Source organism: Apteryx rowi, unplaced genomic scaffold (genome assembly GCF_003343035.1).
Source record: "Apteryx rowi isolate R43461 unplaced genomic scaffold, aptRow1 scaffold_701, whole genome shotgun sequence".
Classification (NCBI taxonomy): Eukaryota; Metazoa; Chordata; class Aves; order Apterygiformes; family Apterygidae; genus Apteryx; species Apteryx rowi.
In genome coordinates, this window is record NW_020450985.1 from 203,044 (window position 1) to 220,078 (window position 17,035).

A 17,035-nucleotide genomic window follows, 5' to 3' on the forward strand; every position below is an offset into this window, starting at 1 on the left:
AGGAGAATGAATCCAAAACATGAAGTTGGAGTCAGTGCATTCAATGCAGTGCATCGAATAGAAGCAAGAAATTATGTCTGGACTTTGCAGGGGGAGAGGAGGAGTGCATTGGGAACCTGAAGGAATTGCACCAGGTAGGACAGTTCCAGCAAACTTCAGTACCTGCTTCTTTTGGCTGATAGAAGCCTTAAGGACTGAGATACACAGGATCAGCTTGAGGTTATATTTGCTAAGCATATGCTAGAATTACGTTACATTTCACATTTCCAAGCCTTGTGACTCTCATTCTGTTCTCTTAGATTTTCTTATTTCTTTCTATAGAAGGGAAACTGAGGCAAAGAGAAGGTAAACATTGTCAAAAGCATCTGCTAGCTGTGTATGCCCCGTTTAGAGCCTAAGGATTTCTTTTTTTTTTCAAGAACTTAGCATTTTTATAGCCCTTTAAAGCAAAGCTGTGAGCACTGAGCACAGGGTCTCCAGCTGGGCACTCAGAACAGGAGGAACACATTATTAGTGGCTGGTTTTGACAAGTTTTGGTATAAATGACTTGTACAGTATTACTGGGAATTTTGTGGCAGTGTGTGGAATAGATCCCAGCTCCCCAAAGGGAATATTCAGCTCCTTGACCTTGGACTGTCCACACTTTCCCTGCTGCCTTCTGCATTGTTCTTTTCTGCATCTTGTACCTGCAAGAAATTCTTTAGAGGACCCGCAGATAACGGGCCGCTTCTCTACGCAATCCTCCTCAAGTACCTGCCGGCCCCAGTCTGCCAGTTGAGGTCCAGCCCTGTTCTCCATGCGCGCAGGTGCTGTGCAAGCACTGGCCTATGCCAGGACCACGTTTGTGCCTGGATGAGATGGCGTTTGCGTAGAGCTGCTGGTCGGCACCACCATACCGTGCCAAGCTGTGTCTCCATCAGCAACGCTGTTGACCTCAGGTGGGATTTGTAGAGCCCAGCAGTGGGTGAAGACCTGCTAGATGCGCTGTGAGCGTTGCCGCGGGCGTGAGGAGAGTACTGCAGTCTAAACTCAGCCTGGTCTGGTGGACCGAATGCCCTGCAGTGCTTGGAGCATGCTAGGTGCAGCGATGGAGCGTGTGTTCGCGTTTAGTTTCATCCGAAAGGAATCAGTTTCATGCGCTTGGAGACTGCTCAGAATTGTGGACTGAAAGCACTGTTCAGTGCTGATGCAGACACCCCTGGGAGGCTGTGCCACCTGGCCGCTGCCTGGAGGGGCTGCGTGCCGAGGCAGAGGGGAATCGGCGCTGCCCGCTTCATCAGAAGTCCTCGCCCCCTGCTCTCCGCAAATTGCTCACTTTGGCGCCTTGGGAATGCAGGATATCTCCCAGTGGTTTCTGTAGCAGGGTGGTCTGCTGGCTGGCGTAGGGTTAACGTCTTGGTTTGGAGGAGTTTACCTGGGCTGTGGGTTGGTTGCTGCTGGCTCTTCATGCACAACCTCAGAGCAGGAAACTGGAGTATTTCAGGATGAGTTTCCCCTTCCTTCTCAAGAGATTCATTGTTACCTATGGTATCTGTACATCACAGAGGTGTTAATTTCCTGCGTGTTTTACAGCCTGTGAACTTGGCACATCCTTAGCTTTGATATGTGACATACGATCTCTGCAGACATACTAATAGAGAGACACCCGACACAGGAGCTAGGTGCTTGCCAGCGAGTCTGCAAAGGCTGGCGGGTCTCCTCCACCTCGCTGGCTGCCAGCCGTCGGGGTCACGCGGGGCCCTTGCGGTTGGGAGACTCGGGTTCGCTCTGCAGTTCTGCTAGGGACTCCCGGGGTGACTGGCAAATTACTTCTCTCTGTGTCTCAGTTTTTCCATCTGTAAAACAGGAATGATTATGCAGAGCATTCCCACTTCCCGGAGGGGCATCGCAGCGCTGGCACTGTGACACGCTCTGATATCTCACCTGTGGATCCCGGTGATGAAGAACGGTGCTGCGTCGTGCTTCTTAAGTTCCTGAGCAAGGCTCCTGTCGCAGGGTGTTGTAAAGACGTGTCATGTCGTGGTGGCAGTGATATTTATGGTACTGCAGCATATTTCATCCTTAGGTTTTGCCCGTTGTCTCTCTTTAGACAGTCAGCTGACTCATTCTAGCTAGTAGGTAGGCAGCTGAACGATTTTTCCAGAATGAGTCTGCTCTTGTGGGGGAATGGAAATGCTTTCTCCTAGTGATGAAATCAGATATGCTAAGGTGTTTGAGGTTTATCTGGAATGGCAAAGGTGTATACCAGGGACATGCTGTGGCATATCAGCCGAGACTGCTGGTCTGTTGGTTATGAAGCGGAAGGGCACGCTTGCCTTTCATAGGCACGCTGAGCTGCTCTGCTGAGTTGTCCTGGACCCTGCATGATCATGCAGAGTTGTTACTGAGTTGTACCAGTTGGGTAGTGTTTGCACCAGCCAAGAGAGGAGCAGTGTGGGTGTATCTGTCTGAGGCAGAGTGGTGAGGGGCAACTCAGAGGAAATCTCTTATGAAAACCCTTAATTTACGTGGTTTGTTGCAGCTCCTTGTCTGCCAGTCCGTGTTCCTCTAGAGCCTGTCTTCACTACATCTGCACACCGTTTCAGCTGCACTTGAGCTATTACGTGAAAACACTGGTAGCCTATTCAGTCACATGGAAAAACTGTTACTGTTATATCATTCTCCAGCCTTACTGGAGGCTCTGCAGACGTTTGCAAAGATGCTACCATTCTCAGAGTTGATGACCCAGCTATCTACAAAGCACTAAGTAGCTTCAACAATCACTTGGTTTCTGGAAGGACCTCGTGCTCCCCTTGTCAGAGCGTGATTCCTGTAGGAGCCAGTGAGTCAAGAATCCTGCCTGGGAACAGAGCTACCTGCTGAGGTCGTTGTTCTTGGGAGACCTAGAAGCCATCACCTGGCCATGAGGTTTCACCTCCTTCCAAGTGCCCGGGGTTCTCTACAGGCATGGGAAGAAGGGCAGCACCTCCCGGCTTCAGATCTGTTCTTCCCTTCTCCTTGCAGGCTTTATTTTTCAGAAATCTGACTGCCGTTCTCCTTTGTGGCCTACCAGGGCAGACTACCTGCATGTCATCTTCACCCAGCAGCATGGTGAGGTCCTGGCAGTCCCACATCTCAGGCCTCCTGGTGCCAGGAGCCTTGCATTGCCTGGTGGAGGGAATCATGCCCCTCCTGGGTGATTTGCCTTCTGTGTTTTGGACTGGAGATTCCTGGAGCTGTGGCGGTTACTGCTCTTGGGTGAGAATTCAGGGTGGCAGGGTTGGGACTCGAGTGTCCTGGCAGCCAAAACGTGCTTGACCTGTTGCTCACTGAGGGCCCAGTGACATGCAGGCTTTCCCTTCCTCCCTGGGCTCTGTGATTGTGGTCCTGACACTCCAGTGCTGCTGTGGTAATTCCTCACCCCCATCTTGGGGAGGAAGGAAGACGTTGCAGCGCTCCAGCTGCACAGGTCTGTGAAATAGCTTTCTCGAATGTCACTTCACTTGTGTATGAATCCTCAGCGCTGCTTTGTAATTTATTTTCCAGTTTCAAAATGTGCGACAGCCCAACTTGCAGCATCTGTACAGGGATGGGTTTCTAGCCTGTCTGTGTAGCCACATGCCTTGTCAACCCAAGAATACGACTCACCTATTTCTCAGACACTCAGATACTGACTCCTCAGTAGCTGCAGGAAATGCAGCACCAAGACCAGTCTTTTCAGTTGCTGGTGGCGTATTACAGCACAAGTCAGATCCATAGCTCACCAAAAATGAGCTTTAGGCCATCGCCGTGGTGTGACTTACACATGGTCAGCAATCATGTCCTCCAGGAGTATGCAGGTAGGTGTGCTCAGGTACCCCTTGTGCCCTCAGGCTTCCAACAGACTGCAGAGCATCACTGCAGGTGGGCAGCCATCGCTTGACGTACCCCGAGGAGATGCAGCACTTGCGCAGGTCTCTGTTCTGCCCTCCCCTTCCATGTAGCCAGGGGAGCCCGACCTCAGCAGCTCCAGTACCTGCACTTCATCTTTCCTCTAGACACAGAGCACCAGCTTCCCATGCGCACTAGCTCCCGTGTCCCTCTCAGAAGGACCTAATGGTGCAGCCTTATTCTATGAAGATGGCCACTAGTGTTGTAAGAGCATCCAGCTGCTCCGCATCCCACCATGCCATCGCTGCCCTGGTTCTGCTGCCTGTCCCTGAGGTGGCTTGCTCTTTCCCCCGTGTCCTCACCAGCGAGGCGGTGAGGCTGTGCCCGGATTCCCATCACTCGGACCCGTCTTCCCCAGTGAGCTCCTAGCCCTCAGGTGCTGGCGAGCCGTTAACAGCGTGGGCAGGAGGAAGCTTGCTGAAGGAATCAGAGCACGGGAGGGAGCTGCCAGCGCCTACTCCCCCCGCCTCTCCCCATCCCGACTCTCTCTGCCCTCCCTGATGGGAAACCAGAGATTGATTTTCTCCAACCCAACAGTATAATCACTAACCCTAATTAGAGATAATTACTGGGACTTGATACACTTATTACTCGCTAGAACACTAAAGGGCTGAACAAGGAAAAAGGCCTCAGAGAAAGTGGGGAGGAGAGGAGAGGAACAGAGAAGAGAAAAGAAGGTGGCGGACAAAATGCTGTGATGCGAGAGGGAAGGGATCAGAGCCCTGCCCAGGGAGGACGAGCGGCGAGGGCAGACAGATGGGCCTGCGGCTTCAGCGCGCGGGGCAGCAAGCCAGACGCATCGGCTCCAGTTGTAGTTATGAGCATCCTGCATTCCTGAACATCTGGCTCTGGGTGTCTTCCACAGGGCACCTGGAAAAATGAAGAGGGAGTAATTAGTAGCCACCTGTGAAAATCTCAGTATAAATAGCTTGCCCAGTGTTGCCGAGGAAGACTGGGGCGGTAAGGTACCTGGTGTTCTTCTGGGATGGGCTGAAGACCTTTTCCACAAAGCCACACTTTCTCTTCCGTGCAGATCGTGTGATGCAAAAGGAGAAGGGCAGGAGAGCACCTTTTTACAGGCGACAAACTCATTCCCTTTCTGCCATCACCCGGTCCCTCTCTCGGCTCACGTTTTCTTGGGCGCAGGCTGCCCCCCTGTCCAGAGACGCTCGCTGCCCGCTCTGCAGCACGGGAACGCCGGGCTGGCGGCTGGATCCCGGCTCTGCTGCTGGACAACGCGAGGTGCCACAGAGAAAGGTGCGCAAACCCATTGCTGCCAAATGAGGGATAGAGTCATCCTGTTATGGGCTTATTCCAAACAGAGATTTCATATAAACGAATCTTGCCGTTCTTAAGGGTCTGCCCAGAGCAGGGTGTGTTTTTGCTGTTTGTTCCTTGTAGGAGCAGTGCTTGTTCTGTCCAGCGGGGAGAGGTCCCGGGGACAGGTCCTGGAGACCTGGAGAGGACTTCAAGCTGGTCTACGTTCTCTCTTGATGTTGTGCGCACCAGGTTATTGTGTTACCCTGTGCCTGGCAGCTTGTGTGGGCAGAGCAAGCGAGGGTGCATTAAACAAGTTATGAGTGAACAGCTTTAGATTTAGGTACCAGCTTGGAAACAGAAGTTGCATAATAAAATGAAATATAGTTCTGGCTTAAGATGAGCTGCCTTTTCAGCTGGTTTGTCATGTTACCTGGCATTCCTGAGCTGTGTGCAGATGGTTAGAGCTGGTTTTTGACCATTCGCAGCAAGACTTGTACAGGTCCACACTTCTCCAGCAAGCCCAGAAGGTTCTAGGTCTGCTTCCTTCCTTCTTTTAATTTTATATCAGACTCAGCTTCCTGCTTCTGACTGTGAACGCAAATGGTGGTTCGTGTCATTGCAACTTGTCAGTAGCATGTGCTTCCCACCCCAGTCTTGGTGATCTTTTTTGGACCTTTACGTAATACAATTTCTTTTTTGTTTTGTATTTTAGACAGTATTACTTGTACATACGTTTTCTGTAGCTTGTGATTTCGGGTCTCTGTAGAGATGCTGAGTGACACCTTTAGTCATGCTGATAGACCAGAAGAGAGATCCAAGAACCAGGAACACCGTTCCTTCATCCATTCCCCACTTCTCATTCCCAGCACTTGGGTCTGTGTTTCTCAGAAATAGTTTCTGAAGTATTTCTCTGTAACATGTAGGAGAGTAAGTTATGTTATTGCAGCAATACTCACTGGAGAGTGGCAAGTGGCACTAAAGCTTCCTCAGATTTTCTAAATCCTACTTATTCAGAGAAGCAATGCAGCCCCCATGCAGACTGCTCTAGTTACCCTCATCTAAGTAGATGGGGAGATGAATCTCAGAACTAAAAATTAATAGCAGCTTAGGTACAAGTAACCTTGACTTTGTTACAGTGGTGTTCAGGCAGAACAAAATTCAAATCGGAAATGTAGAGTATCAAATACACACACACACACACAAACACACACACACGTGCGTGCACGCGTGCGCGCACACACACACACACACAGATATATATATCTGAGCCAATTTCACAAGGCTGAAAGCAATTATGAGCCAGATCATTTGGGAGAAAGAACTTAAAAAAAAAAAAAAGTGAGGCATAATTAGGAGTTTTTAAAGAACATTTCACTGGATACCAAAAAATCACAGTCAAAAGGAAAGTTGCATTGCTTAAAAATGTATTAATCTGGGTTAAGAGGAGACATGAGCTATTCACTCTTTCTCTGTTCAGATAGTGACAGAATGCCCAGGAACAAAAGAAAGTGAAGGGGGAATAAGCTGTATTGTGTTACCATTTTTTATACGTGTGTATGTATGTATATATGCAAATATATATATAATAATAAAGCAATTGACAAGTACCGAGTAGAAATCGAAAGCTGCAATAGGTAGATAATTGATAACAGAAATGTGGTCGTGTAGGGCCAGCTAGAATCACGGATAGATGCTCCCTCTGCCATTTAGCCTTGTGCCAGAACTCCGCAGACAAACATCCGCTGCGAGTGATTAATTATGAGCAGCCCTCAAAGTGACCCTTCTGGCTTTGTGGGAAGCATTCCAGCTCCTGGCGTTCCCAGACTTGCTCTGGTTGCAGCCACACAAAGGGTTCGTTTCACTGCGTTATTTGGGTTCATTGCGCGCGGAGAAGTAGCGCACCTTGTGCTGACCGGCTTCCTCGGCTCGTGGTTCGTACCGGTCACATTTACGGAAGAAAGTAAACGCGGTCTAGCGTAGTTGCGCTCTTGATTAAAAACTTAGAAGCAAAGTTACCAGTTGGATGAGAATACCAGCAAACCGCAGCTGTCAGGTAGAGTTACCCACCTAGTTCCTCCGCAGGGACGTCAGTGCGTCGGCTGATGCGAGGAAGGCTGGCACTGCGCACCGTACCGGCGAGCTGCTTAGGTTTGGGGACCTCTGCCCGAATCTGTCGTCTTTACTCCTTTTCCCCAAGAGAGAAAGACGGGTCTCTCTCCTCCTCTCCCATAGCTGCTTTATTTAAAACAACCTTTGCATCTTGGTTCCTTCTTCCAACGCAGATTCAGATGTTGAGCTCATAATAATTCCTGCGTTTCTCTTGTTTTTTCCCCTGCTCTGATCTCTGAGGTACAATGTGAAAATGCAGCAGGGTCTCCTTCCCTTCCACGAGATCTGTTCTGTTTGCACTTCGGTTGTGCTCCCTGCTCGATTTGCTTCTAGCTGAAATGGCTGCCTTGTCCACAGCATCTTGGATGTTGTTATAATATTTTTTAGGTCATGAATCATGAGAATAGTCACTGTTCATACGTCTTATCAAGCTCCTAATCACTAACTTCTACGTTTCCATGGGGACTCTGCATAACATACAAATATAAGTGATGGATTTAGTATTTGAAGCTCATTTTCCAGCTCACCTTCCCCTCTCTTTGCTAGTTTCAGGAGCCTTAAATTACCATGGCTGCACAAGGGGATACGGAAAAAGGTAACCAGCAGAATTAAAGGCAGTGAAAGATTTTTCGAGTTTATTAGGAGCTAAGGAATCCTAAAAAAAAGCATCGATTCATCGCTATATGGAAATCATAGAATGATTAATAAAGAATTAAAAAACAAGGAGTGTTCAGTAAATACCTCTGTTTGATATTTGAGAAAAGGCAAGATGGTATATCTTATCACAGAATGATGATGAATTCTTCACATTCCAACTGTAATTAGGAAGCATATTAAACAGCAGGTAGGAAATTTAGACGTATTCAAATCAGCAAGTCTGAATAACTTAATTCAGGAATTTTAGAAGATCTGGTCAAGGTCTTTCTCAGCTGTTCATGGCAACTCTCAGTTTTGGAGTGGGGAGAAATTCCAGAGGGCTTGAATTCCAGGGTTTCTGAGGTCCACCGTATGAGAGTGAAAGTGATGATAGGTTGTAAAAGGTTCGGAGAACAGCTGTAAGAACAATTAAATGGTTGTAAAATACACCTTATAGTAAAAGATTCAAGGAGCTCAATTTGTTTAGTTTATCAAAGAAAAGGTTAAGAGATTATTTCAACACCATCTGTAAGTACCTACATGAGAACAGAAATTTGATAACAGAGGGCTATTTATCAGACAAAAATACAGCAAGATCCAATGGCTAATAGTTGAAGCAAGACAATTCAGGCTGGAAGTAAGGTGCAGATTTTAACAGTGAGAGTGATTAACCATTGGAACAACTTATCAGAATTGCTGTGATTTCTCCGTCACTGGCAATACCATAATCAAGATTAGAAGATTTTCTAGAAGATATGTTGTAGTTCAGACAGGAATAAATTAGCGGGAGTCCTATGATGTAATTTTATGTTATGCAGCGAAGATCAGAGAGTCACAGGGCTCCTTCTGGCTGTGAGCCTGCGTCTCCTGTCCGGAGTTGCGCCGTTCTGGCTGGGTTCTCCTGCTATCCCCGTAACTCGAGTCACCCTTTCCTGGCGATGAGGCTGCACTGTGAGCGGATAAAGCACGCTCCAGCGGGCTCGGCTTGCTCTCCGCGGGAATGCGATTCAGCCCGAGCTCAGGCTGAAGAAGGAGCGGGTGGTTGCGGCTCTCTGCAGTTTCCCTGCGGTTCGAGCGCTCCTGGTTTCAGAGGATCTTAGGGGCAGCCCTCAACGGCAGTGCCTGTGTGCAGGCTGCTCTCTTTTGCTGCCTTCCTGCTGGGTCCACGTATAGTCAGCCACCATGTGAACTGGAGGTGGCTTGTGTGTGTCAGTTCGACATCTCACCGGTAGAGAAACGTGCCCGTGATCGCTGGCCTGGGAGATGAGAGTACGAAACGATAACCCCCATCATGGTCAGCTCTTCCTGTCCTGCTGGAGGCACCTTGATTTTTCGGTCCTCAAAGAGATGTCTGGACTATGCAGAGCTGTTTCTCCTTGTGGGGTTGGTACCTGGCCACATATTAGCTTTGGTAATAGCTAGGGTGTTGCATAATCACTTATCCAAGTGCGTTTGCCCGAAAATTTGTTCTCCAAATGCAGTGCTAAGAAAGGAGGGAGGTTTCCGCCGTGTCAGAGCATCTGCGAAGCCCAGTGAAAGGCAGTGGCTCCCACTGTGTGCAAGCTGGCAGGTCCTGATGGCCTTGCTCGGAAGCAGGGCTGGGAAACCTCCGTTGCCTGCAGTTTATATCAGTGATTTCACACAGATATTCACTGTTGACAGGACTGGGAGGGGCATCTGCCATCTCTGAGCCTGCCCCACCGTGCCTGCAGGGTTGTGTAGGTGCCTGGTGTTATTGCCTTCTCCCAGGAAGAACTTGCTGTTGATGTCTTTCAAACGGCATGTCTCCATCCCTAGTACTTCCGGCTGATAAACCCTAGCTGGCATATTTTGGGCTCATTACTGGTAGGAATTGTTCAAGAGGAAGGAACCGCATATATTTCAACGAAACAGCGTGCAGTGCTTTGTTCACAAAACCGACCTGATATAGTCGCCACAGAGTCTGGCCCTTTGCTTGGTGGGGGCGGCTTTCAGAAAGGCAGCTGTGGGATACTCCCAGGACATCCCATTCCTGTGCTCATGGCAGCCGATCGCTCATTGATGAAGAGGGGTGAATTATGTCTTTACCAGCAGGGGTTTTGCAGGCAGTTCAGCTTAACCAGGCTGTTGGCTTTCACTTTCCCCCCAAGAACCAGTTGGTCTCTAGGAAGTGAAGAGTTTCCCACCGGCTGGAGGTGGGTATCCTTCCAGCCCGTTGTTTGTGCTGTCCGGAAGCCGTGCTTTGGAGTCCGGAGCTGCCGTGGCTGCCTCACTCGCGCTTCTTTTGGGGAGGCTTTTGAGATGTGGTCTGGCTGCACGTACCAACAGAATGCTTTGGAATCTGTACACTAACGTGAGTTTAAGTAACTGTAGTTTTTAATGGAAATAAATGTTTAGCGGTTGGCAACAAATACCTTAAAACGCATGGTAGCTGCAATGCCGGCATGGTAGCTGCCGGCTCTTTGGGATATGGTTAGGCAGATAGTTAGCGGCACTAGTCTGTAGTGTGCTAACTGTGCGTGCTATTAGCCTGTCGTAGTACACAAGCAAATAGGGTTTCCCTGGTATCAGGGTGACCTCAGTGGGGATCCCCATTGCCATGTCCACCATCCAGCCTACAGTCTTTGCTGCAAAGTAGCTGCTTCCACATGCCTGGAGAGAGTATGCCTCCTCCTATGCCGGAGCAAAGCCTGGCACTTAAAAAAACGACCTGTGCTGCCCCGGGCCCACCGAACCAGGTGGGTCCCCAAACTGGTGTCCAGCTTGTGCCACTTTAAAGTTTAGAATGCCCCAGCCCCCAGAAACGAACCCAGTTTGCTCCGCAATGTCGGGGCTCGTAGCAGCTGCCCGTCACCCAGCACGTCTCGCCCAAGAGGGAGCGCTGAGATGGGGCAGACCCTCAGTGACTGCTCCAGAAACACAGCTGCAAGTCACTGTCTGACCATGTCCTTAGACCTTGCCTCCTGGCCGTGCCTCCACGACCTTGGGGAAGTAACAGGAGTGGGGATGGAGTGGGGTGGGGGGGTCTAAACTCTGACCCTGTGAAAGCCTTTATGCAAAGGATTGATTATGGAGAAGATTAATCTTAAGGGTTCCCAGGCTCTAGGTCCTGGGAGGGGTCATTTACAGGTTGTAATAGACATTTTTAGTGTCCTGCTGGAGGCATCCGTGTTTTGGTTATTCTTTTTAGGTTCCTGTATGGGGGGTCATCACTGTAGAACCAGAGCATCTTCTGCCAGTGCATTAGGCAGTGTGACTACATGTGTCACGTGTGGCTTTTCCTCATGCTCTCCCCAGAATGAATCATGCACTGAAGAACCTTGTTTCAGTCAGGTTTTAGAGTTTGCCTAGAATTTTTTGTATTGACACACTGCTCTGTATTTAGGAGAGATGAGATGGAACAAAGCTACGTCCCTCGTGCTTGGAGTGGAGAGTGGTGGGTTCTGTGACAAACATCAGTTCCTAGAGGTCTGTGCTCCTGTCGTGGCAGCCCAGGAAAGCTGGGTAATCTGCAGTTTTGTTGTGCTAGAGAAGTGTAAGCGTTGATTAGGACTGTGTCAGTTATGACTGTTCTTGATCCTGGATCTGTAAAGAATCCCTTAGATATTCCAGACCTAGGGTTTGAAATTCCTTGAAAGGGCTTAAACTTGGCTAGTTCCTCTACAAGAAGTCAGCATAGAGCACAGAGGGCGGGTTTGAGATGCCTCCGGCAGTTTGTGTTTCTGGGAGGTATAAAAAGATACCAGCAGTCCTGACTGAGACAGGCTAAGCACCCAGTTAGCCTCCTGTCTTTTCTCCAGGAAGGGCCAAAAAACAGATGCCGTCACTGCATCGCTCTGTGCTGCTGGTTACTTCATACCCGGATAAGCAGTGCGTTGGGATAATCCGGCTGAGAAGTGATGGAAGTGTGAACAACTGAGGCCAAGTTGTATCCGCCAGATGAGGCCAAGTCTACTTGTTCAGGCAAAAACGATGACCCATCCGTGACTAATTGTGCTGTGCCGGAACGCAGCATCAGTGAAGAAACTGAGACTGAGGCTAACCCTAGACAACAGTGACGGGTTCATTAGTTTTGGCCTTCAGATTTTGCTGTAGCAACAAACTTTCCAAAGCGTTTCCTCTACCGGCCTCACTTCTGCCTTGCTCCGGTTCAGATGATCTTGTCCAGCCAAGCCATCCTGATTGCGGTAACGTCGCTGATGTGGTGAAGCACAGGCAGAGCAGTGTTCGTCTGCCAGCTGACCGGTTGTCCTGTCGGCCACCCTTTAATGCTGAATAAATCCAGCAGGAAAGAACTGTTCCCTTTGAGTTATCAGCAGGGAGGGGGTCTAACGAGGTGAAGACGTTTTTACGTTGCGGTCTGCTGGGTGCACTGGTCAAGGGAGGATGAACCTTCGTGAACCCCATCCCCTTTCTCAGGTGGAAGCGGCAGTGTTCCTTGGCTGACAGCGTCAAACGTAGCGAAGAGGTTAGACTAGACGGTAATCACTGATGTCTGTCCTGCGTCTGTCGGTGCACGGAGCGTATCCCTCTGTGCAGCTGACGCGGTTTCTCTTCCATGTCCTGGCCAGAAGGCAGATGCCGGGCCTCACCGTGCACAGCTCGGAAGGGGGTGGCTGGATGCTGGTGGTAGGAGGTAGAGCTGATGTGCACAGCCTTGATTTCTTCATTGCTGCTCGGATTATAGCATGTTCAAGGAAGAGAAGGAATATTCCTTTCCTGAATGGGCTGTGGATATTTCTGTATTGCTCCTATTTAAAAAAATGTGTCGCTTAGCAGATCCATTCACTTTGTGTTATTACTGGCGGTCTCTGTTAGCAGCATGCGGGACGTGTGCGGTTAGGGTTGGTAGGAATGGAAAGCCACCTTTGCTTTTTTGTACCTATTCCCCCTTGAACTAATTTTTTTAAGGTGCTAGGTTGTGCATGAGGTTCTAGCTGAGGTATCATCCCAGCTTTGTGCAGAAAGTGTGCATGCTTCCCAGTTTTGCAAGGCATACCTCGCCTTGCACATTTGGGATCACGTTTGGGATCACGTTTGGCTTTTCAGCCGTATTGGTGCTGTGGCTCAGAGAGGGAGGTAGTGTTTTACATGCAGCCTTTTGCTTATCTTTCGCTTTGCTTTCCTAACTTAAAGGGAACATATCAAGTAAGGGTTGGTGCTGTCACTTCCAGAGGGATGTGATTTCTGAGGGCTCTTGCCTTGTGGGGACCACCTCGCGGGTCCCTGGGACAAGGCAGAGGTGGGCAGCCGCGAGGGCAGTAAGCCGGGAGAGCAGCAGAGCTGCGAGGACATTTCTCTGCAGCCAGGCGAATCCGAGCGTCCGGTGTAACATTAAGGAAGCTCCCGGAGGGACTGTAAAGGCTGGTTGAAGCCATTCCTGGCTTGCCCTGGCAGCATGGTCTGCTGCCGCGGTGGCCGGCGGCGGGGTGACCCATGGTGGAGCAAGGCTCCAGCTCCGGACCTAGCAATCGCAGCGCACGGGGCAAAGCTGCTGCGTGTCCTCCTCATCCTTCGTTTCCCTCGTTTCAGGCACGTGCCTGAAGGCTGGGAGCGCTCCTGCCACCGCCGGGTGGGAGGCGGAAGAGGAGGTTTGGGCACTGTGCGGCTCTGCGGGGTTTCCCCTCTGCTGGAGGAGCCTCTCCCAGGCCATCGCGCTCCCGCTGCTCGCCCCTCTCCGGGTGGCGGAGGCACTCGCACGGGACGGCAGGCCCCACCGGAGCGCGCGGGCAGCCCGTCGTGCCGGCGGCGGCGGCACCGTCCCCGGACGCGGCTCTGCCCCGTCCCGGGAGAGCAGCATCGTCCCTGCTCCGAAGGCAGCCGGCTCCCTCCCACAAGGAGGCGAGAGGAGATGGATGCGGCAGTCAGGAGCGGAGCGCCAGCTAATTACCCTTCCGAGTGTGTCTTGTAAATTAAGGGCTAATTAGAGGCAAAGTCAGTGTCATGGTTTTACACGTGTTTCTGTGGCGCTGAACAAGGGGGAGGGAGGGGGAAGCGTGCAGCAGCCCGTCTCCCTGCAGACAAGCCCGCGATTCCCGGTGCCTGTCCGTACCCGGATAGGGGACGTGGTGGTGCTGGGCAGCAGGGGACGGAGACAGGACCAGGCCGGGGCAGGGGGACGTGGTGGTGCTGGGCAGCAGGGGATGGAGATGGGGATGGGGATGGGACCGGGCCAGGACAGGGGGACGTGGTGGTGCTGGGCAGCAGGGGATGGAGACGGGACCAGGCAGGGGCAGGGGGACGTGGCGGTGCCAGGCAGCAGGGGATGGGAATGGGACTGGGCTGGGGCAGGGGGACATGGCGGTGCCAGTGCCGGGACCAGGCAGGGGCAGGGGGACGTGGCGGTGCCAGGGACGGGACCAGGCTGGGGCAGGGGGACGTGGCGGTGCCGGAGATGGGACCAGGCTGGGGCAGCGGCCCCATGAGTGCCGATCCCACCGTGTGCACGGTGCGGCAGGCAGGACGGGCGGACAGGGCTCGCGGACGGTGCTCTGCGCAGCGGCGGCAGAGGAAGGTGGGTTTTGGCCCCGGCGGGTGCTCTGGTGAGGACCAGGGCTCTGTTCCTTACGGAAGGCCCAGACACGAGGCACTGGGGGGCAAAACGAGCCTGGTTTTGTGCAGTGAAGATGCGGTCAGATGCACTGTGCTGGCCGTAGCAGATCCAAGCAAGGACCTGCTCATGTAGGTGCTCATCTGAGCTCCGGCTAGCCTGCTCCTCGGCAAGGATCCCGTTCGAATGCCGGTGCTGGGGGAGAAGCATCTGCGCTCGTCTTCAGCCCGGCTCGCTGAGCGGCCGCAGGCAGGCGGCCGGAGGGCAGGGGCTGGGGCAGGCTGCGGCGCCGGTCTCGCCAGCTGGACACGCCGCCGCGGAGCAGCTCCCGGCCCTGCGCCGTCCTCGGCCAGACAGGCAGGTGCAGGAGTCCCAGCTCGACGTCCGCGCCTCGGGGCGCAGCGCGAGGAAGCGCAGCTCCAGCCTGGGGGACGGGCCGGTTCGCTCCCGTTCCCGTCTCTTCCCCGGGGCCCTTGCGGCGGCGGCAGCAGCGGCTGGGACCGAATGCCGACGGGAGAGCGCAGGGAAGTGCTTGTAGTGGGCAGATGTGGGCTAATCCCTCTAGGGCAGCCTGCTCCTCCTCAACAGATTGCCTGCAGCCTTGAGCAGCAAGATTTTCACTCCCTCTCAAGGCTGCTATGTTTGCTGTTCTGAAAATTTTGGATATTCCTGTAATTCAGCAACACCTGACCCATTTTGAGTCTCTTAATGATCTTGCCCTCCTTGGCTGCCCCAAAACCGTTCCTCTTTAGGGGTTCCAGCTCCTGGGCGGCAGCTCACGGGGTTTCCAGGCAGGGGAGGAGGCATCTCCCCCTCGATCCCCACCTCAGACCTCTGCTCCCCTGCTTGTCCCTTCCGCGTTCTCCATCTCATTCTCCATTCGCTTTTAGTGCCTCCGACACGTCTGTGGTTCTTGCTAGGGACACGCGAGCAGTAAAGATAAGGAGTGAAGATGGGCGCGTGGATTATGGGGCGGCTTTATGTTTGTCCGGGTGTCTCGAGGCCGTGGGGAGGGTTGCGAGCAGACCCTGAGCTCCAGCTCCGAAGCCTGGTGGAGGGGGGAGCCGTGCATCAGGATGCCGATCTGGGATGTAACGAGGGGGCGGTTTGTCGGGGGAGGCCAGCTGGGAGGCGATGGGGACAGTGCGTGCAGGTCCATGCCTGGCCGGGATGTGACATGAGCTGTGTGCGTGCGTGTGTGTGTGTGTGATGGAAGCCCCGCTGAAGGCTCTTTGCTCAGGCAGCACGTTCGGGGGTGACGGGCTGGCACCCCTCGGGCGAGGAGAGCCAGGATAGCACCTGCCCTGCTGCAGGGTCACCCAGGCGCTTGTCACAGCAGGCGCAGGGCAGCTCTTCCTTGCCCCGCTGTGCTTCGGAGCAGCAGTCGGCGTGCGCTGAGTTGGCGGCTCTCTTGCAGGTGCCCCCCATTCGACCAGCAGCACCTCGCTGCACTCGGAGCGCTCCATCAGCGGCATCAACCTGGTGGGCTTCAGCTCCAAGCCGGACGGCATGCACCAGCGCTCCTACTCCGTCTCCAGCGCGGACCAGTGGAACGAGGCCGTGGCCATCCCCGGCGGCTGCCCCAACCCCGGTGAGTAGCTCTGACCCGGCGGCTCCCAGCTGCCGCGGGGGGAGGTTGGTTTGGGCGATGGGGAGGCTGTCCTGAGCGCTGCTCCCGCGGCGGTGACAGCCTGGAGTCGGTTCGGGCTCTCGTTGGGACTGTCCGCTTTTGGGAGGGTCGGCTCTCCGGGATGGGGAGGGATGCACACACGGAAGCACTGCTGCCAGCCGTGGGAGCAGCCTTCCCCAGCCGAGGGATGCTCCGACCTCTCCTCCGCCTGCCCACATGCAGCTCGCTGGTTAAGGAATAACCAGCGCTTTCTCCCATCTCTGCTCCTCATCGGCACCCCCATCCCCCAGATTTTGGGACAGTTGAACGAATAGGAGTAATTCCTGTCTCCTGTGCACACACCGACTGCGTCCCACCCCCTCCCCCCACGCTCGCTCGCTCTCGGTGATGTTTCAGGACAGTTGAGTGAATTAAAATAATTCATACATTTCCCAACGTAGCCACTTTGCCGAATTGGAAAATAAATGCTTTTGTGCTGCATTCATCACTCCTTCGTTCCTGGCTCTGCCGCCGCACTAAAAAAGCAGTTAAATGCACATCAAGAGTGGAGGAGCCATTTCCATGCCTGCTCGCCCCTTGTAGTTCTCATTAGCGCGGCAGCCGCCCCCCCGCTCGGTCCCAGGGGCTTTCGCAGTTTAAAGAGAGCCTCTTTATGATCATTACCGGAGTCCGACTGTGCGGGCGCCATTTGCAGCTGAGGAGGCTCCTCATTTGTAACTGTGAAAAACTATCAATTTCAGCGCGCCTGATGCAGCGGCTCCATCATTGGCCCCATCAGCTCCCTGCTGGAAGCGAATTAATCAGACTGTTACTGCTGATGGGGCAGCGCAGGCGACGGGAGCGGAAGGGCGCAGCTCTGAGCATTAATGTGCCGGCAGCCCTCGCCCCCGCCCCTCCGCGCGGACACGGACACGGGGGCAGCGGGGCCGGCACCGCTCCTCCGGCGCCGGCAGAAACGGGGC

The 17,035-nt window shown here is 52.9% G+C and overlaps 1 protein-coding gene across 1 annotated transcript in view; it reads left to right on the top strand.

Annotated features, from left to right (window-relative positions):
• Nucleotides 1–17,035, top strand: part of LOC112976170 (arf-GAP with GTPase, ANK repeat and PH domain-containing protein 3-like) — an 86,095-nt gene that overhangs the window by 20,097 nt on the left and 48,963 nt on the right. Inside the window, exon 4 of the mRNA XM_026087123.1 lies at nt 15,861–16,034. Coding sequence (XP_025942908.1) covers nt 15,861–16,034 — 174 coding nt within the window. The remainder of the gene's footprint in view (nt 1–15,860; nt 16,035–17,035) is intronic.